Here is a 25,003-nt window from a genome sequence, read left to right as displayed (position 1 = left end):
CTCTCTCTCTCTCTCTCTCTCTCTCTCTCTCTCTCTCTCTCTCTCTCGCTCTTACTCGCCTGCATGCGTGCAATCTCTCTCTCTCTCATTTGATGAGGGTGGTCAGGGTATTGTGCCGCTGTAGAAACAAAACCAGTAATGACATGTTTCTTCTTGCTTTCCTTTTGTTTTCCGCCGCTTTGTTTTGCTTTTTCTTTGTTTTTCAGTCAGGGAAGAAGTAAATGAAGAGGGTAAAGGAGCAGAGAGAGATGCCGAGGAACACAGAAAGAGAGGGAGATAACGGAGAGAATCAGTTTACTTACAGACTTTACCAGATGATAAAAGAGAACAGTGCCATTAACACACACGCACACACACACACGCACACACACACACTATAATCTGATCTGCAGCAGCTGTTATTTATCAGGTAGCTCTGAATAACAGCGCTGACCTTGCGAGGCACTGTTTGCCATCAGATTACTGAGGCAAGATCTAGAGTGGAAATCCAAATTGAGTCTGCAGGAGGAACATCTAACTGTGATTCAAGTCGCACATCTTCATACCAACTGAAGAAGACTGTCCTGTGCCATGTACAGACTGCAAAACAGGACAAACTTTCTGGCAGAAATACACGTTTTAGGCCAACAATAACAACTGCAGTTTAAATGATCAGCACTCTGACAGGACTAGGTAGGAGTGCAGACGCAGCATCTCACATCACTGTTGAATGGAGGTTGTTGTTGAGTTCTTCACATATAACTGCTTTAATATGCTCCGAAGTTCTGCAACAAATCACATTGAGACCCTCAGTAGATTTGAATGTACTACCTAACGGGACACACAGCACAGAAGCCTATGAGTCGGTCATTGTTGGGACATCAGGGTGGACAGATAAGCATCAACGTGTCTTTGATGAATTTGATTTCAAATCACAATTTCTCAAATCAAACTTCCAGCCTCGGGCGAAAAGACGTGTGATAAAATGTCATTAGAATTAGCCATTACCTTATTTTAATTCGATACATCGCAATTAAAAAAAGGCCTGGATGGAAACCCAGCTAGTGTGTCTGTCCTCACCCATCCCTCCTCTCTCTCTCTCTCTCTCTCTGTACAGTATGAAGGAGGGATGATCGCTCCCTGTCACATCTGTTGGCACGTTGCCATCAAGCCTTGACAGGAAAATAACACTCTTCAGGGAAAATAATACACTCGTTCTGCCATCGGCGCTCCCAGACACATGCCTCGGTGTGTGTGTGTGTGTGCGCGTCTAAAAGCCCTCTTCGCTGCTGTCAACCTGAGTACAAAGGATCACTTTATATGATTAGTATGCATCTCTGAAAAACATATTGGACAAAAAGCCCTGCCCCGAATGCTGCTCCACGCCAATTAATGGATTAAGAAATTATTTTGAGGCGAGGCTTGTTGTGAGACAGCTATGATACGTGGCTGGAGAGGCATTTCTGTTGTGGTTATTGCCAGCTATACGGCCCCGAATGCATTTTAATCATGCGACAGCAATGTATACAACCCGATATTTGTCTTCACTGAGCGACACAGCCTATAAAACATCCCCCTGCTCCTTTTAAAGCAATGAAAAACAACTTTGTTCCTCCGAAAAGGTTGATATAAAACACCCTTTGAGCAGTACTCGTCACATTTACTGTGTCGACTCAAACCAGCGACTGCCTGTCTGACGCGCACCTTCATCCCTGCGCTGTTCAGAGGACAAAAGACACTTTGACACGGCAGTTAACCCACAGAAGCCCCGGAGCCCCTCTAACCCTCCTGCCCACCCAGCTCGCAGTCCTGTGTTGAGAGCGGCGTTTATAGATTTTTGGAAAAAGATGAACATTGAGATTGAAATCGACTTGGCCCCAAGAATGACATTTGATTTCTTACTTAGTGGTGCTCCGCGTCAGGTGTGCATGAGGGTGTGTGTGTGTGTGTGTGTGTCAGGTAGGGAGGGGGGGTTGCCTGATAGAGAGATCTAACATTGTAACTGGTGGCTGGCTGCATTTTATTGTCTATTGTTTTACATTTTGAAGCATAATCAGAAGCTATAACTGTTCATAGTGGTAGAGAAGAGCTTTTTACCCACGAGGGCTTCTTCTAACTATTACTTTCAGAGTCAAGTATCTTTTTGATTCACCTTAAAATGCCAGAAAATAGTGAAATATGCCCAAAGGGACGTCGAGCAATTGATTGTTTAGTCCAGATGACAGTCCACAACCAAAAGATATTTAATTATATTCAACCAAAGAGACACAACAACAAACTTCAGATCAAACTAGAATAGATGTGTATTATTTTCATTCAAAAGGAGAGTGTTAGACGAGAAAGCTACTAATTACACAAACTCAGACCAAGCGATCATGTATTAATATAAAAGACAAAAGCTATATTATTCTAACTCCATTGCCTCTCTCTGTTAAACGTGTACAGTTCCTTTTCAGTCTTAAATCTACATGTTGAAACAGGGAGAAGTTCAGGTGACGAAGCAGGACCCACCCTTCATTGTGTCTGTGCTTTAGTGCTGCATACCAGCAAACAAACGCGTAATTCAATTAAAGAAGAAATATATTGAGAAAGACGTTGTAATGGTGTAAAGTACATGAGGTGATACGTGGTTAGAGAGAGTGTCGCGTGTTGAGTTAATTGTCATTCTAATCTTTGTACATCCTAAAGAGAGCTCAATTCTCAATTTCCACCCAACAACATGGAAAATGGCGGTGCATTTTCCTCCGCCAACGCAAACAACACAGCTCCTCTAAAATCAATGTAATTGGCCACCCCACTTACTCCGGCTGAATGTCTTGTGTGATGCCCGTAGTGGTGCGATGATGGCGGAGTAGTTCCTTGGTAGTGATGGGAGGAGCACTCACATGTGAATGGTTGTGAAATCTATTTAAACATACAACAGAGACAGATTTGCATGTGTGATGCTCATCAACCAGGCAGCTAGAGGAGGTGACGTGTCATTTCTGTTTTACTCTCAGGTGAGTTTTGCAACAGTTTACACACAATACTGACTTAAATGCTCTGCTCCGTATTAGGATGATGTATTAACAGATTCATGTAGAATTCACAGGCTCGATTTTCATGAACGAACTCCTGTTTCGGGGCCGTTTCTTTGAATTGAGGGGTTTTAAAGGGGCATTCCACCGATTCGACACATCTAGAGAGAGCTTATAGTTTCTAGGTCTGACTAAATGAACAGAAAGAATGGGTCATAAACTGGGCCATGAAGTTTAAAAGAAGTGGACATTTACTCGGCAGGGGAAGCTTAATAAAAGACGTTACTGAGTTGCATTATGGGCGTATTTTTAAGATCAGGACCCACTAAAAATCAGGATATTTTCAGCTTTTTAAAATTTGTCTCATGCAAGCCAGCAGACTGCAAAGCAATATTAAAACCAGACACACTAAATGATACCCCTTCAAATGCTGAGTAGAAGTTTCCTTCATCAATAATCAGATCTAAACAAATAGATATTAAAGTCATGCATTGTATTCTTTAAGAAATGACTGTACTACAATAACAATCATCCAGCGGGATAACAAATACAGATTTTATTTATCCGACAAACTAGCTAATTGTAAGTCAGGTGCCTTCTTTACAAGCTCAGATTGGATTGTGATTAAAAATGCAATAAAGTGACACAAGCCTGGTCACAGAAAACCTGAGCGAGGAGAGGACTGAGCTATTCTCTTGTAGGGAAGATCACAAACTGGGTTAAGGAAAGGTGTGTCTGTTTGTGCTGGTTTTACATAAATGTACTTGAACCCAGGCTATATTTGTCAATGCATTAGAGGCAGCGAGCGCCTGCTCTGTGCTGGAGGCCCTCTCACCAGGATCTGTTTGTCAGCTCCCACATTTACTGCGTGGAGAATGAATGCAGAATGGCGGATATCCATCACATTAATGCGGCCTGGCACTTTGAGGCAATTCCGTTCACAGGAAGGCTCTCGTATCCCACTGGTCCCGGCTTTTTCTGCAAATGCTTCGCAACGCTATACGCCACTTAAGTACAATTCCAGTGCTGTCGTGCTGGTGGTAGATTTCCTAGTTGTATTGAATTCTACAGTGAAGCTGTTTGTTTACCATTGCTCTTCCCTCTTTTAGTGAAATATCAACTTGAGCTAGGAGAGCGGGGTTGACCTGTGTTTAAAAAGGTTATTTTTGTGGACATTTGGGCTATTTGAAAATCTCACGCCAGTTTCTTTCCTCCGCAAATCCCAAAAGTAGAAAAAGATGCGCGCAATTACGATATTCTGCAGGTATGGACGACATTGGGATCATGAAGCAATGAGCATTTTCTTCAATGTGCTTAACGTTGCATCAAAAAGCCACAACAGTGATAGAAGAACAGTGATTCTGCAGCACTGTCTCACTTCAGTCTCCCTGAGTTTGGAACAGTTTAAAGCTGCCTGTGGATGATTTCTACATGTGTTTGACACACGGCGACAGATAGTTCACACTTAGAAATAGTCTTTACATTTGTTTACAACTACTCAATAATGCAGTATCAAGAATTCATTAGGGGTAAATAAATAGTTTAAGGGTAAAGACTTTTCATTTTGCTTTATTTTACCTAAACGTTTATCATCTTTGAATGTATTTTAAATTGAAATCTGTAAATGAAATTCTAGTTTGTTTTTTTTTCTTTCTTATCTGCTATAACTCAAGAGAAAAATACATGTGAATAAAAATAAAATGATGGCTGCATTGATTCTTTCTTTCTTTCCTTTTTCCTTGACAGCTTATTCTAAATGTGTTTTAATTGCAAAACGGTTACTAAATGCAAAAGTGTTGTCGAGTTTCCTCCCACATCAAAAGAGCCACAGCTCGGACTCTTCCTGCAGCATCACGGCACCGCTATCTCCCATCTTATTTGTCTCCTCCCGTCTTAGAACGCAGGCCAACAATCCGGTCACATCTGAGAAGTGAAGCTAATGGCGCATCAACAGGTCGAGACTCTGCGCTCACATAATGGCAGTCTTTATTCCACTCCAGCTTGTTTGGCCATTATGGTACAGTTAGTCTAAATAACAGCAGAGCTAATGGCACAGCGCCCGCATTGAGGGAGGACGTGATATCTGCCTCTTTATATTTTAATCTCTCCGCTTCTAGAACACGAGCAACATGAGCAGATTATTATTTGTAGGTTACTTGGTCAAACATGTTGAATGTCAGGTTTCCTTTCTTTGTGTCTAAATGAGCCAAATTACATTAAATCAATCAGATCATGTTGGGAATTTGGTTTGAGCATTTTATTTCCTGCACGTTATTTTGAAAATTAAAATATCCTAAATACATTTTTCTTTCTGCACACATTTGATCAGGGAAATAAAATCTCCTGTAAATTAACTGTCTTTCAAAATGTGAATTTTCCTTTAAAAAACATTTTAACAAACACTTCAAATGTGAACTTTCATCACCAAATAAATGACTTTTCCCCCTCAAATTAAATATCAAACGATTGGTAATTTAATTATTCAACTACAGCAAGTGAAAGTAGTGCTGTGCATCATTTGTATTTGTCTTTGTGTCTCATATCACGTCCTCCTGCTGTTTCTGCCTGTTAGACGCACCACAACCGGGACGCACAATCACATGAGACAAAGTAGGCTTTGGGTTTTGGACATGGTCAGATGGTGTCTGGAAAACAGCTGTTTGCAGGCCTTATACACACAAGAGTTTATACACACACAGGGGACTAGTTGTCCATCCATCAGTGGCCTCTCTGAGGTTTAAATCAACAGTTCAAAGGTGGATATCAGGCTCCCTCTAGTGGAGACTTTCTACATTCTTCATCGCTGCACTAAAGAAAGGAGGAGCCTCACCTTCTCAAGGCGAGTTAGAGAAAAGTTGAAGAAGCAGAGCTCTCATCACAGGAGAATATAATATGGCTAATATGGGTCAAATCAACTATGGAGGTCCGTCTGCCCCCTTAGCAATAAATACCATTTATTTAACTTTATTTGGGCTTGCACTGATGATGGTCTCTGCACCTTGTTTAAAGAAAATGGTTAATAATAGTTTTATTTCAGCTTGATGACATGTTCCATGGGTAGTATGTTATAAATGTGTAAGGTGACTAAATCAAGCACTAAATATTTACTCACGTGCATATTACATTTTAAAAATCGAATAACTTATATCTAATAACCTGTTGGGGACAAAATGTACATTTATATGTAAGAAAACTGAAAATGAAAGTCAAATGTGACTTGCGTTTGTGTTTGTTAGACTGTGCTGCCCTCTAGTGGTGATATCGGGACTTACAGCATTTCTTCATCACTGTTTCCAACATTAACATGTGAATCAGGGATGATGAGTCAAATCAATTCGTTCAGCTTGTTTTTTATCTAGGATTGTATTCATCAGTACCACAGAAGATGGTACGTACACTACATGACTTTAAAGGAAATGTGACGCATCAACTAGACGCCTCTTTAATGTCACTTGAAACTATTGTTCGTTTTACACTAAAGCTGTTAATTAAATAAGAAACTGTACTTTTTGTTTGTCATGTATTTGAATCACAGGAGACTACAAAAATGGTCTTTACCACGTGGTTATTACATATAGACTTCTTATTTATTGAATTAGAAAACATGCTACATTGTGATATATATATATATATATATATATATATATAGTTATCTAGATATGACATGACTTATATTGTGATAGTCCATTTAAACTGTCATCGGTTTATTGCCTCACAGGAAAGACGTCCTGTACTTGTGTAATAAAACTGAGTCTAACTGTCTGCTTTACATCAATGACCTGCAGTTAATATAAAGATGTTTTCAGACTGCTCACACTGTACAACAAGACCAACAGGAGATGTTGGGTTTCACATAAGAGGTTTCCAGAAATAAAGTTCATTCTCTCTCGAGTCTAATAAATAACACTCTTTTTCCAAGTAGTGACTGTCAGACATGTGACAGACGTATACAGCTCTTTAGCCACTCGTAAAAGCAAGTTATTATGTTCTTAAGTGAGGCTGGAACAAGAAACAGGGAATGCAGCAATTACAATAAGTGGTCCTTTGTTGAACATCTACAACATCTAACCTCTCCAGCATTTCCACCAGCTGAACCGGCTATTAAGTGGGAGCCCAGCTGGGCCCGTCATCGAACAAAAACCCCTTACTTCATAATAAACACCAAAACAAACCCATTTAAAAGAGTGAACCGAGCTGGAACTCCAGTGTGCAGCAGGAAGCCCGGCTGTCAGAGGTAGAAAACACATATTTATTCTAACAATGCAACACATAAACTCAGAGAGTTTGTATATCCACCTCACTCAGCCTCTGAACATCTGTCTACTATTAGAAAGACATAAAGAACAAGAGCCGACCAACTGCCAGGGGACTACAGATGTGAATTATCTCAAAGCTATAATCTCGTACGGTGCAATTTAAAGATTTAGATCAGAGCAGCTGGCAGCAACAGAAAGCTTTTTCTCCAGGTGTAAATATTGAATATGAAGACATCATTTTTTAACATAAATTACAACTAGTGGCAGTTAAATACATCAAAGTAAAAAAGATGAACTGCTCGACCGACTGAGAGCAACTGATCCAACTGACTGTGACAGTTACCAGATAAATATTCTGTTGTGGTCTCTCCCTCTATCTTTATATACTTAGACAGGTCGGTGGGTAATAATGTAATCTGGATTCTTTTATTTATAGTGCTACAGCAGTTTATGTTCTAAATAAATCACCCACTATTACTATATAAACTGAGATGTTAGACGTGTGCAGCCATCACCTTCTGTAATCATAAGAGTGCTACTGCCTCCTGCACTCGTTCAAAGACACGCCCACATAGCACCACATGTCACATGACTGAAGAGTGGCAGCTTAAAAATAGCTGCACACGTCTGCTAGAACTAATATGTCACAGTTTATTCGATCTGCAAAAATAGTCATTTGTTTTTAAGTACACTTTCAGGCAACATAAGCATGACTCATGTTTTCATGGTTATGCTCACAACACTTGTTTAATATCTTAGAAAGGTTGTGGTATTTATTAATATACGTCAACACTGACTCGGAGCGTGTTCATTCACTCACTCTCCTCCACGACCACCTCGACACAACATTACATATCCTCCAAAACATATTTGGCAAAAACCATTAAGTGAACTTGTTTAATTTGTCATACTTGTAACCTGCCACATCAAATGAGATTTAAAAACACACACACAACTGAAGAAATAAGAGTTCTAATGACTGAAATTAAAGTACGGTATGAAATATGCACAATGCTGTACTTACATCGTGTTGGCTCGATCTAAATCCATATATATGTAAATATCCATATGCATGTAAATGTGCCCAAGTTCTCATCCACAAAGTTCATTTGCTCCAGAAGGTGTAAAGTATGACAATACTTCAAGTGTCTTCAGAGGAAGGTTGTGTCTGCAGATACATCAGGTTGATTTCCAGACAACAAGGGACGATGTTGTTGTTTTGAGGTCCAACAACAACCTCATTCAGGCGTAAATATTAAGTTATATCTCCTTTTTTTTATGTGGTAAATTTACTGTAAATAGCCCCATTGGACGGCACAAACCTCCATCAAGTCATTCTATTATGTGCAAAACATCCATGTTGTTGTCCTCTCTCTGGGTTGAAGGGTTAAAAGACGCAGACACATTATTCCCCACACACTGAAGTGTTGCGTCACTGAAGTTCGAACAGTGACAAGTCCATAGATTTTAAAGGAATGAGTCCTGTTTTTGCTCAGTGAGACTCTGGTGTCCTCCCATCATGCTGCTGATGTTGCAGGTTTTCTGTCCACTCACGTCCTGTCTTCTTCTGTGTCTTCGTGTTCTTGTCATCCTCCAATATTTAGTGACAAATACAAAAACCAGAGATGGCATGAGGAAAGAAATGGTGAATCGGAGATGCGTTGATCATTTCATAAAATCAATGATCTTCTGAGAAATCCTTTCCTGCGATCCATACACACCTGTTGGCTGGCCGAGACGACACCATTAAAAGTTTGACTTTTGCAGGGATGAAAAGACTAAGAGGTGTGAGAGGGTGTTCGTCACAGCAGAGAGGAAGAGGTAGATGGAGAGACCAGAGAAAGAAAGGTGAAGGTTGGAGAGTGAGGAGTCGAGCATCCTGCCTTCACTCTGCCAGGAGGATGAAGGGAAAGCCTGCCTCTCTGCCTCCTTTTATATTCTCTCTTCCCCTGCTGCCTCGCTTTGGCTTTTACCCTGGCTTCAATGTGTGTGTGTGTGTGTGTGTGTGCGTGCTGAGAGAGACCTCTTTCAGAGCAGCAGGAATATATTATAACCCAAACAAAAGGAGCCGGCTTATTGTTTATGAATTACTAGCCTTCCAAAGCCAACAAAGGCCCCTATTTTCATAGAAAACTCCATTTTCATTTCAGCTCCATTTGATTACCAGAGCAAAGACAATAAAAAATGGCCTCTGTGAGCGCAACGTCCCAAAGGGATTCATTCCTCCTCCTCTCGCTCATTCAACGCCACTGAAAAGGTTTCTTTATTGCTTTCTTTTCAGAGCCGACGTCAAATGGGCTTTTAGGAGTAAACCAATGACAAAAAAAAAACTATTGCTTGGCTATTTTGTACAATAACAGGGCCGGGGGAAAGAGAGGAGTCCTGTCTTGTCTTTGTCATCTCTCTTTCTCTTTGGCTCCTTTCTGTTACTGGAGATGAAAATTGCAGAGGCTGAAAATTCACGACAGGGCTTTGAAGGGAAAGAGAGAGAAAGAAGAGGCAGCCACAAAGCAACAATACAAGTCAAATCTAAATTATGACTCGCTATTGAGTGCAGTGAAGAGACAGAAAGGTACTGTAAGTTCAGATATGTGTGTGTGTGTGTGTGTGTGTTGTGGGACACCTGTTGGGCTCAGGGCCAAAAACAACACAACCCCAGAGCTGTCGATAATGTGTGTGTGTTTAGTTCACTTTGTTGCAGACCTCTAGGTGTGTGTCGATGGGGCTGATCTTCATTGACTCATCAGTGAGATTTCACTTTTCAAGTCGATCTTTCAGCTATGAAGCTAAATGACGCAATGATTTACTTGGTTTTGGGGGGTTGACGAGATAACCTCCCTTCCTGCACGCCAGCCGCTAAATCCCCCCCCAAAGCTTTCCCACTTTTTAGTCTTAGAATGTATCTCGGATGAAGAAATAAGTCCAACTCTTACACGTGAAAAGCTGCAAACCTCAATCTGAATATCTAAACCACAAAAAGCACATGTCAATGCAGAGATGATTGACTTCTCATTTAGGACATGTTGATAGTTCATATCTTTGTGAAGTAATGTCAGCAACAGAAAAGGAGGGATGCTGTTTGTCTACAAGGATTAGCTGAAAAGCTCTAAGTGCATGCTCAGTAAGTGGACCGCCGCATACGCATTACACAAGCACTGACTGGCCTGTAAAATATTATTCTTAAAAGCGCCAGCACACGCTGGCTGGAGAAGATGCTCTTTCATCTTTTGCTTTGCCTCCTGTTTTTTGTCCTCCCGGATGAATATTTGGCTCGAGACAAAAGGTGAACCAATCAATTATTCCTCTGGTGTTGTTGTGAAAAGCGTTGACATTTGAGCTTTCCAGACGACATCTGCAAATTTATATGCCTTTCTTTGTGTGAGGCAGCCAGCCCTGTATCAAAGGCTGTAAAAGGCCTTGTCAATTTAGTAAGGACGACTCCACAAAGCCTCTTTTCTCCTCTGTTGTTATGGGAAGAATGCTTCTCACATGGTGTCCTGCCAAAGAACCTGATGGCAATTTAGCCACGTGATCTTATTGATTGCATTGATAACAGTCATCCAGCACGGAAGCCATCAAACTGTCAGTGATGCATTGTGAAACATCACTTATCTTACGTGTGGAGATACAGAAAAAGAGGCTCATACAATGAATATATGCACAATAGGCGGCTGTCTGAGACCTCTATGGTGTCACATGTTAATATAAAACTGTAAGTGGTCTCTATAGTCACCGTGCAGCCACACAGCCTCCATGATCATCTCAGTGGATTAGAGTTATATACACTTCATACATTATCTCGCCTCACTGCTCACTGGCCACTTTCCTAAAGCCAATCAGACAATCAGTACACAACAGAGATATATATATTCTGTTATTTCATCAGTAAATGTGCAAAACAGGTCATTCTAAGCATGATCCCTCTTCTCCTCAGCTCCTTGTTGCTCACACTCACAACACTCTTCATATCAACTCCTTCTAGCCTTATTTATAGCAGATAATATGAAAATAACCAATCGATATGACCAAGATCTAAAAACACAGGCAAAAAAATGAACCAATATGACAATACACTGCATTCAGTAAGAAATGCTATAAATAAAGCAGTCACATAAAAACAGGTTTAAGTTAAACTAATGCACATATCAGAGATACACGTCTCTTATGTATATTCTCTCAGCAGACACATGCATACAGTACTACAAAGTGTGTACTCTAGAGGTACATATCAGTGCTGAATACTGATCAAAATAGTATCAATGCATGTATCAAATACATGACCTGCATAACATCAACACAATGCAAAGAGTTTAATACACCCACGCGAGACACTTAAACATCAGGAAATAAACCAGCAATCAAAGAGACAATCAGAGATAAAGTCTATATTACTCACATTTGTTGTCGAAGTCAATTCTCCTTTCTTTCATGGAGATGTTCATTGATGACCAACTGCACTCGCTGCTTTGAAAGTCTGTTTGTTTGTTGACAGAAGTCTTCTTCCTCTTTAACAGTCTGTTTGTTTGTTTGTTTCCTCTCTGTGGCGGCTACCGTAGCACGTTAGCAACAATGACTATAACTAGCGAACGTTACTTTCACTGGAGAGCTAAACTGTTGTTTAATTTAAATTACCTTGCTGTTTCACCCACTGTTGAGGGTGTAATGTCCTGTTCTGACCACTAACAGCGGGGGCGCTGTTTCACTCATGTGAGGGAACTCGGGAATTTAAGAGACAAATACATATTTAATCAAAGACAGTATTCTAATATGAACATGTTGAAGCTGCCTGTGATCTGTTGATGAAAGTAACAATAATGTCAGGAAGTAAAGTGACATTTTTTATCAACCTGACAAAATGACATTCTTGTGGGAAGAAAAGAAAAGGCAACACTGTAACTTCTTTACATTCTAATAGAATGCAACTTCTTTACAAGAATGTAAATAAGTTACATTGTATTAGAATGTAACTTCTTTACATTCTAATAGAATGTAAAGAAGCTACAGTGTATAGAATGATTCTGTTGAAGTTATTCCTTTTTTCAATGTTTTAGACGAGTCACTAATCACTTTAAAATAGTGATTATAGCTGCTTACATTTGGTTACATTGCTATTTGCTGTCATTGAAAATAAAATGATTAAATAACAATGTATGTATAGGCTACTTGTATTGTTTAAAATAATGTCAGCAGGGACTGTTGGCCCTTGGGCATTTTCACATTATCAAATCTGGCCCTCTGAAAAAAGTTTGGACACCCCTGATGTAAGAGAACTGCATTATGCGTTTGCGTGAGGAATAATTAGTACAACCTTTCATGCATGTCACTGAATGTTGGTTTACTGATGTTTAGCTGCAGAGAGATACAGATTTAGAGACAACTGTTTGATTCAACATTTTATTCACAGACAAATGGGTGAAATAAATAGAGGGGGGGGGGGGGTGATTCTTGTCAGAGTGAGTACTGTAATCAACATCATCACCATAACATTTGAACACGCAATACATTTACATCAGTCACTTTCATTTAAATACATAAGTTAGAGTCAATGATTGAGGAACTGTATCACATAGCTTGCATTAGTGTGGTTTCTAATTTCAATAATAACTTTCGCAGATGTTCTTCTCCCCAAGGCACGTCTCACAACGTTCATGAGAGATATGCTGCTCAAATCATCAAACAGGTCAAGTAGAAAAGAAGTAGTGTTACAAATCAAAACCAGAGTAGAAACACAATCGCAAATATAAAAATAAGAAATCATTACACCGTAAGTTGCATATTGACGTTGTAAAAATCATTTAAAAAACATTTTCCAGTGTTGTATTGCTTGGACTTTGGTCTTGAAACAGAAAGGGCAGCGAGCTGTGAATATATTCTTTAGCTCATGAAGTTAGGAGAAACGGTTCAGTGCAGTATTATTTCTATTAACTGTAATAGAAGCGCCCATATTCTCCTCGTGTCCTGGACTTCACATGTATAACCGCATAAACATCTGACAAAAACAATATTCTGAATCAGGGTATCCTAAACTTTTAAATGTTGCTTCGAGTGTTTATTTGCAAGAATGTGAACCTTGAAATAGAAGTTTAATAAAAAAATATTATATCTTTTTTTTTAGATAATCTAAATAATTACACCTGAAACTTGCATAATGTGGATTCATAGACTTATATGGTGGTCTGTCTCAAAGCAGCAATATTCACAGAGAACTTTAAACTAACTTTTAAGTGCTGGTAAATTAAGGTTACTTTAAATTTAGGCGGTACTTATCTTTGTATTTGATATCAGAAATAAACAAACTTTATAGTTTGTTAGAATCAAGAAAAATATATCGTACAATAAAATAAAAATGGCTGCCAATGAAATGAGGAGTGCGGATGTCTATTTAAAGTTCCAGTCTCTTTGAAATGTATATTTCATGCACGACAGTCAATAACATACTGTCCTGCTAATAGTGAAATGTCATACTTTATGCAAATAAGCACAAGGAGGAATAAAAGACGAATAGACAGGTCGATGAGAAAAAGTGATTTTGCTCCGAACAAGGCAGGAAGTGATGTCATCATACCTACCAGCTAATTTGGCTTCACAGCTTTTCGGTCTGTTGGGATGGCTTTGCTGTTGGCTGGCAGGCATCTTTCTCTTGGTCCACAGTTTGTTACAAAGGTCAAAGCAAGTGAAAAATGGTGAAGACGTGTTGAAGGAAGAATTGGCAGCTTCTGGCACGGTTCATTTGGTCATTATCAAGTCAGGAAGTTGGTCTTGTCCGTGGTGATGATCGTATTGATCTCAGAGGTTAGTCTCATCCCAGGTGGGGTCGTTCATGTTCTTCAGAACTCTCCTGACGATCTTCTCCAGCTCTTTCCTCGCTCGCTGCTCCTCCTCCAGCGTCCTCTTCATACTCTTGTTGTCCTGGAGAGAGACGAAGAACGACAGGAAAGGAGAGGAATTACCTCTATTGGTTCTCGGACAGAAGTTTAAACCGTTTAACGAGTCACTGATGATAAATAAGCTCAGGTTCATAAAACATTCAGCAGTCTCACCTGTTTGAGCCCCTGGATTTCATCTTTCAGACTGTACACAGTGTCCACCAGACTCCTGCAGGAACAGAACAGCTTTACTCCGACTGCAGTTTTTAATACTATGTAGCTCATTTTTCCACTTTGACTCTTGGCCATACATGCTGTGAAGTTTTCATTTGATATTTATAAAGTTGCTAAATGTGTTTGATTGGTTTTATCACGAGTTCAGAATCTCCCCTTTTCCTCTGTGTTGTATCTGTTGATGCTGCACCCTTTTATTCGCTGCTGCTGCTGTTGTTTGTCCCCACAGCCTCCGCTATCAAAGCTTAACTTATCCACACGTTGAGTATACCGGACATAAAAAACACACCTTCACCGCTCCCCTCTCACCTCTCCTCCACTACGGTTTGCCCGTTGCTCCTGGTCTCCTCCACGATGATCTTCTCCTCCTCTGGGAACAACATGTGCACGTCCTTCCTGCTGGAGCCTGATTGAACAGTGACAACAGTGTAAGTTATTAACCCTGCGTGATGCACACACACATACACATGCACACAAACAAAGAAAACAGACACACATCTAGACATTAATCTATCTGCTTACTGAATCTACTGTATGGGGGTTTCACAGAGGCTCGTACACAACGACACATACACACAGCAGGGGAACGGTTTGGGAGGATATATAGATACTGCTGTCCCTAGTTGTAAGCTGGCCGGTTCGCTAGCATGTCAGTGCTTTGCGACACCCGATGTCTTACGAGAAAATGAGGCAGTCCTGTAACTAGTGGCGGTCCAGAGACTGTCATAATCCGAGTCCTCTGACTGGTCAGAACAAGGCAGGTTGCCAGCGACGGTGAGGCTGGTGTCAGCGAGCACGTGGTTGTGCATGAGGTCAGTCCCCTGCCAGGCTGTACCGTAAAGTAACCAGCAATAGACGGGGTTTGAACAAACCAAATTGAATGTCGGAAGGGGGGGGGGGGACGACAAACCATATTGAAGTTGTAAACAAAAGATTTGAACCCAATGCAACCAGAAATAAAAGGCAAAATCAAGTTAAAATGAAGGAAACAAGAGTGAGACGATGAAACCAAACGTATGGATGAAATAGTTAATGAAAAATACAGGATGGATGAGGAAAGCAGAGGAAGGGCAGACATGAAAAAGAGAGGAGAGAGAAAAACATTGTTAGAGCTGACGGCAGAGAACAAACGGCGGTTAGCAATCAGACAGTGTGTGAGCATGTATGTGTGTGTGTGTGTGTGTGCGTGTGTACTCACTGGAGTTGAGCGTCTGTCGTGTCTTGGCGCTGGTACAGTACGCCTCGATGACTTTCAGTATCTGAGCGTCCTCCTCTAGAGCTGCTGTACCTGAGAGACAAGGAGACAGGACAGAAGGACATGTGAGAGACGTCACATGTAGATATTAGCTATTTACTTTGTCGTCAGATACACATACACACTTACTTTTTCTGATGGTGAAGTCCTCCTCTGAAGGTTTCCTGTCTGGCTTCCTCTTAGGCAGAAGCTTCTTCATGTTCTTAGGACTCTTACTCATATCCTACAAACAAAAACACAGAAATACGTTGAGTCCAATTCAACAGGACTCAGAAAAGTATAAAGTATAACGTCATGTGAATTCCAAATCTTCCTAAAAACATCCTCAAGAACCCTTTTAGGTCCCTTACTCCCACTTTGAGCAACACATTTTAATATGCCATATGTGTACAGCACCTCCTTCAAGCAGAGAGCAGCCGAGGGCCGGAGTGGAGGCGCAGGGCGAAGGCAGCTCAGGCTCCAGGGTTTAGGGGTACTCGGTGGCTCCAGGGGCCCCCACATAGGGCTGCTGCTGAGGGCCGTCCCAAAGGACGAGGGATGGGGAAGGGTGTGGTAGGTGTGTCCAGTGCTCCCTCCACGAGACTCCGAGTGTCTGGAGGGAGTGGCGGGCTGAGAGGGCAACTGGGAGAAGCAGAGAAGAGGTGAAAAGAGGAAAGAGCAGATGCTGTATGAAGGCAGTGAAGTGGATCAGCTGAGGACTTACCGTGTGACAGACGGACTGACGCTGGTGTGAGTGTGTGTGCGTGGCCGGAGTGTGTGTGTGTTTGGTGAGAAGGTCCAGCCAATCCTGTAGCTCGTGCTGACTGTTACAGGCCACCTGCATCCGATCACACTGTCCTCCTGAACAACAACAACAACAACACAGTGCGTATACCTGTGAATACCAAAGTCTGCCAGAATAGACAATTCAAATGAGAAAGTTAAACGACAGAAAGGGCTGACCGGAAATTTCAAAAGCGTTCTTCAGGTTTTCTCCGTCTTCTATTCTGGAGATGAGCATCCCTGACAGCGGTATCCTTCCCTATGGACACACACACACACACACACACACACACACACACACACATTTATATGCTGCAGGGAACGATTTTATGCTTTGAATCATCATTCTAGGTTAAACATACCTGGTAGATGAACCCACTCATCCTCAAGCTGGCAGAGAGCACGAGCAGAGAGTGAGGGAAGAGGACGAGGTAGCGTTCATTTGACTCCTGAAAAACAAAGAGATAAAAAACACCTTTAACTTACTTTTTTGTGGTGACTTGAACTCAACAGTCTCGTGTGTTCGTTTCGGGTCTGAATGCAACCTTAGACTCGTTCACATGACACCTGTTTAGGTCAATAAGTCAGTGTCCGTACCTGACAGTTCTGCGTGTGGACTGTAGAATGGGACATGTGGAGAACGGGGCCCAGAGTCCTGATGTCATCCCCCTCCCAGTTTCTGATTGGCTCTGTTAAAATCTGCAACTCCAGGTCCTTCTTCTTCCTCACTTCCTGGCACTGAGCCTGAACACACGCGCAGAAGCATTCAGAGGCACATGAATGCACAAAAACTCGAATCAATACAGTTCCTCTGTGAAACATCACACTGTTTGTATCTTACTGCAAAGTTTTTAAAGTCCATCATGGCAGCAATGAGTTCGGCTCTGTCAGGGTGTTGGTCCTGAGGCAAAGAAGAAAAAAAGACAGTTTTTACTGAGTTCATTGTTGTGTTATTTATCTGGAGAGTCACACAGACAGACAGGTGGCTCACCTCCATGTGTCTGTCCAGTTCCTTCAGCAGCGTTGGGTATCTCTCCAGTCTGGTGAAGGGTTTACTCAGACTAGTGGTCAGCGTCAGGATCCCAGGAGAGGACGACCCCTTAGACTCCATGTACTCCCCCAGCTCCTCACTGTGACACACACACACACACACACACACACACACACACACAATATATTCACATACTGTAGCTACTGACACACAAGACGAAATAACATATCTCTGACTGTACCTGTGTTGTATGAGTACATTGACAGCAGATGGGTGGTTGGAGCAGTAGGCCACATAGATGAGCTTCATCTGGGGCATGAGATTGAGGAAGAAGCCCCCGATCCTCTGCTGGTTCTCTGGGAGTCTACACAGACACGTGACATGTTTGACTGGATAACACAGACACCGTATTATCTCTCTTGACTGCATCAACACAGGACTCAGACAGACAGTTCCTTCAGTCTACCACTAGATGTCTCTGTAGCTCTAACAACTGTCGACACGAAACTAAAAGCAGGTCTGAGCTTCAGCGCCCCTCTGGTTTAGAAGCGAAGCCGATGAGGTTAAAAACGTCTTTTTTTAATCCAGTTATTGACGTCATATTATCTTTTGACAAGTTCATTATCACACTACGTTTCAGCAGCATCTGTAGCGGACAGAAGGAAATCAGTGCACTGACTTTGTATGCTCCTCCAAGGACTGAACCAGCATCTGCTGGAAGGTTGAGATCTCCTCCAGATTTCCCTGAATGTGACTGATGTCAACACTGCCGAGTCTGCAATACAGCGAGGAGAGGAGAGGAGAGTCATAATGGATCGTTGACATTTTCAATAAAAGGCTGGTATAAATAAATCATTATGCTTGCCAAGCTCTAACATATAAGGATAATAATTCATGCATTTTGTAATATATTTATGTGTGTACAATGCAGGACAAAGGACACATCCAGTATGCATATAATATACAGTGTGTTCTTATATTTGACAGATTGTATTGGTATTGCAGTAGATATGCTAGTGTGTGTGTGTGTGTACCGCTACCTCTAACATCTGACTCTGTTGAATTAAACAATAAAAAGTGTAAAAATAAACCTGTCTGTGGGGTGAAGTGAGCGCAGGTATGAGCCCAGGAGACTCTGGAGCTCCCTCGAATATTCAGTCTCTGTTTCTAGGATGTTCTGCAGGACCTGAGGTGAACATGGACCACAGAAACACACAGAGAGCGTTATATAAATTACAGTGAGTGATCTTCCAATGACTCTCCGAGCTGTTGGCTTGTTAGTAGGAGATGTGTTTAGGAAAAGGCTGATGGAGAGAGGTATCAGACCCGATGGGAGCTGTAACACAAGTAGCTTTCTATGGGTCTGACTCCACTAATTGGTTCATCTCTCCACAACATCACAGCCTCTGAGGAGTGAGGGTTCTGCTAATGAATTGTGGAATTTCAGACACATGTTGCTTGGTCTCCCCTTAGGTTTGGACCTCCAATAAATACCTTTTTATGTATTAATTAAGAGGACACAGAGAGGATGCCAGTGCGGGCTTTGGGCTACAAGAATATGTGGAAAACGTTGGTATGGTGAAGCAAACTACACAAACGCACTCAAACAAAAATAGCCCGAAGTCTGCTTCTTCTGCTTATACAATATTCTGCTCTGTCCATTAGAAGAACTTTTTATTTATATCTTCTTTTTGTTTTGCTTTTTATTTCTAGGAACAGCTTTGACTTCAGGCAGCGTCTGTGAGTGAGAGACTCAGGTACCCCAACCAGAGATGGACTGCCGCAGCTTGCTGCATTATTAACACACACACACACACACACACACACACACACACACACACACACACACACACAGTCAGAAACCAACCCCGGGGCAAGGCTGCCCCAGAAACCAGTGGGACGGAAGAAATAACCTACATTACATCTGCTGCACTCTCACACAGGGGTGCCGTGCAGCCTCCACACACGCAGCGCAGCCACACAATCATTAATTGGATGTGCGGATGAAAATTGATTGACTGAACAAAAAGCAGGCACACATGTGAGAACTATCTGTTAATTCGGTTCCATCAGTCTAACCAGGAAGGAACAAAGGAGACCCAGAAGTCTAAGACAGTTGCTGAAGGGCATGATGCTCACCACGTTGTAGTAGGTCTTGCTGATGATGGTGGTGTCGAAACCTTTGGGGGGGCTTTTCAGGCTCCCAGACTTCGGCTTGTCTAATGTCTTGTCTATAAAGCATGAAAGAGGGAGCGAAACAAGCTACATCAAGTTACAATCACAGGTTTTCTTTGGACAATTCTTGGTGTTGGAGCAGAAACAAAAGCAGGTTTATGATGATTTATGTCAGTATATCAAGATAACCGGCACATGTAGCCACCAATTCATCATCCTAATCCTGGGTCCCTCTCTCACATATATGAAACAACTCCCTCTGGCCATGTGTGTTTGCTGCCACTCCTCAGTGCGCTGTTATCATGATCCCTGTTTTCTGCTGTGAGCATTAAGTCAGGAAGCTCCTTTTCTATACAGCAGCTCAGGCACTTCCTGTCTTTGTGTGCGTGTGGAGCTTCCTTCCTTCGTTTCTGCCTCCTCTCCTCAGAAAGCAACACGATTAAACCAGGAGGATAACGGCTCTTACATGCACAGGACAACAATAAAAGCCACACACAAATGAGCTGTTACGATACGTTTTAAGGATAATTAGGTCTACTTCCTGAAGAAATCATGAAAGAGGTAGAGGTTTGGGTCTAGTCTAAGATCTTTGATATGCAGCATATGCATCAAATCTGAATTTATAGCAGCCACTGCACCCACCGCTTCCTTTCAGCTCCCGTACGTAGTTACTGGGGAACCACCCAGAATGGCCGTTGAGCGAGCCCTCCCACCAGCCCCCCTCGTCCTGCCGGCTCACGCTGACGATGTCGCCCTTGGAGAAAGAGAGCTCGTCCTCGTTGGTCTGCTGGAAGGTGAAGCGCGCCTTGAACAGCGCGTGGCCACACCCGCCGCCCTCCGACATGTCCTGAGGAAGAGGAGAGCGAAGGAGACATGAAGCTCCCTGGATCCGTGCAGAACGTGCGCGGAAAACGTTCCAGATGTTTATGTACTGGCGGAGAGAGACGTGCACCGTACAAGAGCAGACGATGAGATAACTCACCAGGCTGCGGTACTGAGGCTGCAGCACCTTGGAGGAGCGACTCTGAGTGTTCAGAGAGTCAAAGGACTTGATCCTCAAGTGTGAGGAGTGCGGCACGCACACACTGTCTTCAGAAACACCTAAATCTGCACACAGTGTGTCAATTAAAAGATCTAAATGTCATCATAAACCCTTGTAATGATGAAAGGTGAACAAAAGACTGCAAACATGAAAAGTGAGCCTTGTAAGAACACAATAATCTCACCTTCAGTAGCTTTGTTGAGGGCTACCAAGCAGTTTAGGACCTTTGAGAAGTTCACTCCCTGCAGGAGGTCATTAACCTCAAAAGGCTTAAGGGGAGAAAACAGGGAAAAGGTTTGAGGAGTTTGAGACAAACACGTACACACATTCATAATAAATGTATAGAGCACACAGAGCGGACATTTCCACACGGTTTAGTTTTAGAAATGGTGTGTGGAATATACTTATTGAGCTCGCATCGACTCTGATTAACAATTCACATTATGAACGCATACTACATAATCTACATCCTAAAAATGAAGAAATGCCAAGTGTAGTGGGGGGGGGGGGTTTGTATCCCTCCTCCAACTGCAGTCTGGAGCAGGATTACTCAACGTCTGAGCTTCAACTTGTAATCCCATCACACATACACGCACACACACACAGACATAATCAAAAGACCCTAATCTTGTGTATACCACACACTGAAGGTGGAGGTAATGTGCGGCTTCAAAACTTCTGATTTAAAAAGCTGAGAGCAGCCCCCGACTTCTTTACAGAGCAGGTCTCTTTAAGGTGATGGTAAAACGACGGCTTTCTTTAATGTAGTCCTCATCTTAAGAACCCACTTGGTCTGATTTATACACACAGGCTGATTAGTAGTCAGGGCGGTGTGGACCCAACAGTTAACACACACTCCCATCTCTCCCACTGGCATTGGGCCAAGGTACAAAACAAGGCTTTCTATGCACTGCTGCAGTAGAAATGTACCAGCGAGAAGGTTGCTTTTGTACATATTTGGGGTATTTTAGCTGCTGCTACACTAAAAAGAAGCACATGTAGAACATCAGCGACAAAGAATAGCTCTCGCAGAAGGATCTCAAACCTCAATAACGGAGAAAAGGTGCAGTTGATATTGAAAGAATTTGGTTTTACGTGACATATTTGTTAACATCTTTAAATCAGAATGGATTCTTAAAGTTGAATACAATTTGACATTATATAAATAGCAGTAATGCATACCACGTACAAGATATTAATAACTATATATTATTAAATGCAGTTTTGTTCATCTTGCAGGTTATAGTAAAAACATACAGCTGTGAGAAGCAGAGAGAACATAATCCCAGCCTGTGATTGGTCAAACAGCTTACCTGATAACAGGGAGCGCTTGATTTAACGCGGCAGAGACGTAAATGCAGAGAATCAATAACCCACCGGATTGAGTTTGATTAATAGATTTAAGATCTGATGAATGGTGGAGGTCCGGTTAATCAAGTCAGGACTCAGACGTCCCTCTGTTGGACAGACGGTCCGGCTCGTCCTCTGCCCGTCCAACGAGTGATGGAGACCCTTGGCTTCCAGCAACATGGCCGACGTGAAGCAACATGCTTCTAATCAACGTGATTGGGTCCACAGACGGCCTGACGTGTCGCATTACGTCAGCCCACCCACTTGTCCCCTCTATTTCATCACGATTTTCTTTAACGCCAAGCAAAGATTGAAATGTGTGTGTGTGTGTGTGTGTGTGTGAGAGAGAGTGCGTGGTGTCATTTTGTATACCACTCTACTCACTAGCCCTCTCTACACACCCACTGTGGGGCAGGATATAACCTGGCTCGACCCACTGTTGTGCAAACACACAGACACATGCACACACCCTGCCACGTGTTTTTGAGCTCTGATAACGATACAGATCATTTTATGATAAACATGCCAACAGCCAAACACTAATCAAATTAGTACGTTCAACTCTCAAATAAATAAGTTTGCCTTTAGACCAAATGTTAGCTCCCTCTCCTATTTATCAGCTAATTCATTCCACCTCCGAATTGAAAAGCACCCTCTCTCTCTCTCTCTCTCAGTCTGTCTCTATGTCTCTCTCTGTCTCTGTCTCTCTTTCTCACCTTTTCTGACTAAACATCCATTTTTTTTAACTAGAGACACAGTATTTGTATTGTAATTGCAATTTTTTAATTAATATTCGAAAAACAATTTCCCTCAAAAGCCATATTGATGTATAAATGGCACCTTTCCAGGTTGCGCTCGAGTACAATACCTGTTGCACGAGCCGTTAACGGGAGTAATGGCTAAACATTAACTGTACAGACGTCACTGATAAACAGCAGGATACGTACGTTTCAAAAGGTGGTATAAACAATGAATATGTTTGCGTAGGTATGGGGTAATGTGTTTTAATATGAACTCACCTCCACACCGAAAGCCCCGCAGCCTTTAACAAACTCCGCAACGTTCCTCTGACACTCGCTGTCACCCCTCGGTTCCTGGAAAAACTACACACAAAAAGTCACTAAATTAGCTTTAAAATACTCACACAAAATGTTAATAAACTGTTTATGAAGGTGTTAAAGGATTTTTCGTCATGTAAACAATATTATTCCAGGCGTTGCTAGTGCACTTGCCACCTGCTGCTTACCAGTATCAAGCTAGCTAAAGGAAAATGAGCTAAGCTTCCGGTTTCAATTTTCAAATTAAGACGTTGTTACGTTTTCATATATTTTGTTTAAAATTTAACTTTCTGTAAAAGCTACATTAATCATTGTTTTATTGCTGTTAGTAAGATGCCTACTTGTTGTGGTCAAGTGTATTTTTTTCAGTAACTTATGAAGAATCATCTCAGTTTTTATCTTGTCTTCCAAATCTGCTAATTAAGCTTAACAAAAAAAAAAAAAACTGAGCTACAAAATATATATGATATAACTTAAAATGAGTTCTGATGCCGACACAAAAGTGGACAAGCTGTGGTGGCATGGCTGTTCCAAGAGGAGGCTAAATAAATAGCACAGTGGGTGATCCGTAGCTGCTGACAACGAGGTATGCCTTTATTTTGAAAGAAGCTGTTCCTCCCTCTGTGTTGAGTTGAAGCTAATAGAAGCTACTTTGAAAGAGGTCTGACAGGGAAGTAGGATAAGAACAAGGAGGATATGACGTTGACAAGCTCATGGTCCATTGTGTGCGTGTGTGTGTGTGTGTGTGTGTGTGTGAGTGTGTGTGTGTGTGTGTGTGTGCGTGTGTGTGGGTGTGTGAGAGAGAGAGAGATCTTTATTACTGCAGGCTCGTACTGGTTTTGGTGACCAATGGTTTTAGCTCTGGTTAACAGTGGACTAATTAGTAGTGGAATTAGTATACATTCAATATTAGTAGTATTTATAATGTATTACAGTAGTTATTTTAATGAGCATTATTAGTATCACAGCAATATCATTTTAGATATTAATCTATGCAGGAATCTGATTTGGTATCAGATTTACATATCAGATGTCTCATATCTTCTTTCCTTTTTATCTCTAGAATAGAAAATAACCGCAATAAAACAAAGGGTGCAAAAAGAAGAGCACATACAAATGAGATAACACAAAACCTGCTGATTAATAAATTAGGAGGCTAGACTTTAAATAACAGTACAACAATTTAATATTTAGGTGTCTAAAAAGTGCTCACCACCTTTGACTCTGAATTGATTTTTTTTAATACTTTAATGTCAAAGGGGAAACAAATCTCGTGCATGGCAATGTTTTTAATGTATTTTAATTTTAATTCAGTTTGTAAATACTACTCTCTACTGGCATTTTACTGGGTTTTCCTTTGTAGAATGTTCATAGGATAATTAGGTTTCTTGTCTATTCACTGTCTACATATATAGCCAATAGGGGCTGAATATATTTAGCTTTATATGTTTTTATGTACCATATTCATTCCCTAATGGGTTATTTTGTTCCCCTTCCTTAGCCCTGTGTCCCTCCATCACTCACTTTGTCCACCGTCCCGGGTCGGAGTCGCTCCAGCAGCCGGCACAGCACCGCTCCATCCTGCAGAGACGTCTGGAGGAAAGCCTCTGGATCCGAGATGCTTTTCTTGGGAGACTCCAGGACCCCCAGCGTGATGAGCCACGTTACCGTCTGTTCGGCCGAATTCATGGCCGGATCTCCAATGTCATACAACAACAACAGCAGCAGCAGCTTCAGTGTCCGCGCTCTCCTGTTTGTGGTCCGTCCGAAATGAGACAGAAGGGTTAGCCAGCCGCGCCTTGTTTGAACATCAACGCGCACTGGTTTGGATCACACAGGCTGATGATCCAAAATAGAAGAAAAATAATAGATGTGGAAATGAGAAAGGTATTTCCTTCCCCTCTCTCTCTCTCTCTCTCTCTCTCTCTCTCTCTCTCACCTTTGCTTGTGTGGACAACTGTGGCAGCAAGTTACGCACTCTGAGACGCGACTTCCTTTGACAGTTTTTAAATTAAAAG

At 41.8% G+C, this 25,003-nt stretch overlaps 1 protein-coding gene and 1 long non-coding RNA gene across 3 annotated transcripts in view; both read right to left on the bottom strand.

The window, feature by feature from the left end:
* Positions 1–9,135, bottom strand: part of LOC116386039 (uncharacterized) — a 48,664-nt gene extending 39,529 nt beyond the window's left edge. The window contains exon 1 of the long non-coding RNA XR_004212934.1: positions 8,277–9,135. This is a non-coding gene — a long non-coding RNA (uncharacterized LOC116386039). The remainder of the gene's footprint in view (positions 1–8,276) is intronic.
* Positions 9,136–13,873: 4,738 nt separating this feature from the next.
* Positions 13,874–24,902, bottom strand: arhgef7b (Rho guanine nucleotide exchange factor (GEF) 7b). 2 transcript variants are annotated; one of them, XM_031851994.1, is made up of 22 exons: positions 24,510–24,902; positions 22,947–23,030; positions 20,762–20,846; positions 20,518–20,642; positions 20,178–20,382; positions 19,500–19,591; positions 18,452–18,546; positions 18,040–18,135; positions 17,602–17,724; positions 17,361–17,499; positions 17,211–17,270; positions 16,967–17,113; positions 16,732–16,818; positions 16,550–16,628; positions 16,311–16,447; positions 16,004–16,228; positions 15,737–15,830; positions 15,551–15,640; positions 15,032–15,181; positions 14,662–14,758; positions 14,293–14,347; positions 13,874–14,161 (listed from the first exon to the last, which is right to left on the bottom strand). In XM_031851994.1, exons 1-22 carry the CDS (start codon positions 24,672–24,674, stop codon positions 14,039–14,041), a joined length of 2,553 nt encoding a protein of 850 aa, XP_031707854.1. In that variant the 5' UTR covers positions 24,675–24,902; the 3' UTR covers positions 13,874–14,038. The 2 variants fall into 2 exon arrangements, with proteins under 2 accessions (XP_031707854.1, XP_031707855.1); XM_031851995.1 differs by lacking the exon at positions 15,032–15,181.
* Positions 24,903–25,003: the final 101 nt, after the last annotated feature.

This window comes from Anarrhichthys ocellatus, unplaced genomic scaffold, assembly GCF_004355925.1.
Source record: "Anarrhichthys ocellatus isolate YVR2014 unplaced genomic scaffold, GSC_Weel_1.0 scaffold12, whole genome shotgun sequence".
NCBI lineage: Eukaryota > Metazoa > Chordata > Actinopteri > Perciformes > Anarhichadidae > Anarrhichthys > Anarrhichthys ocellatus.
This window is presented reverse-complemented; position numbering and strand designations above follow the sequence as displayed.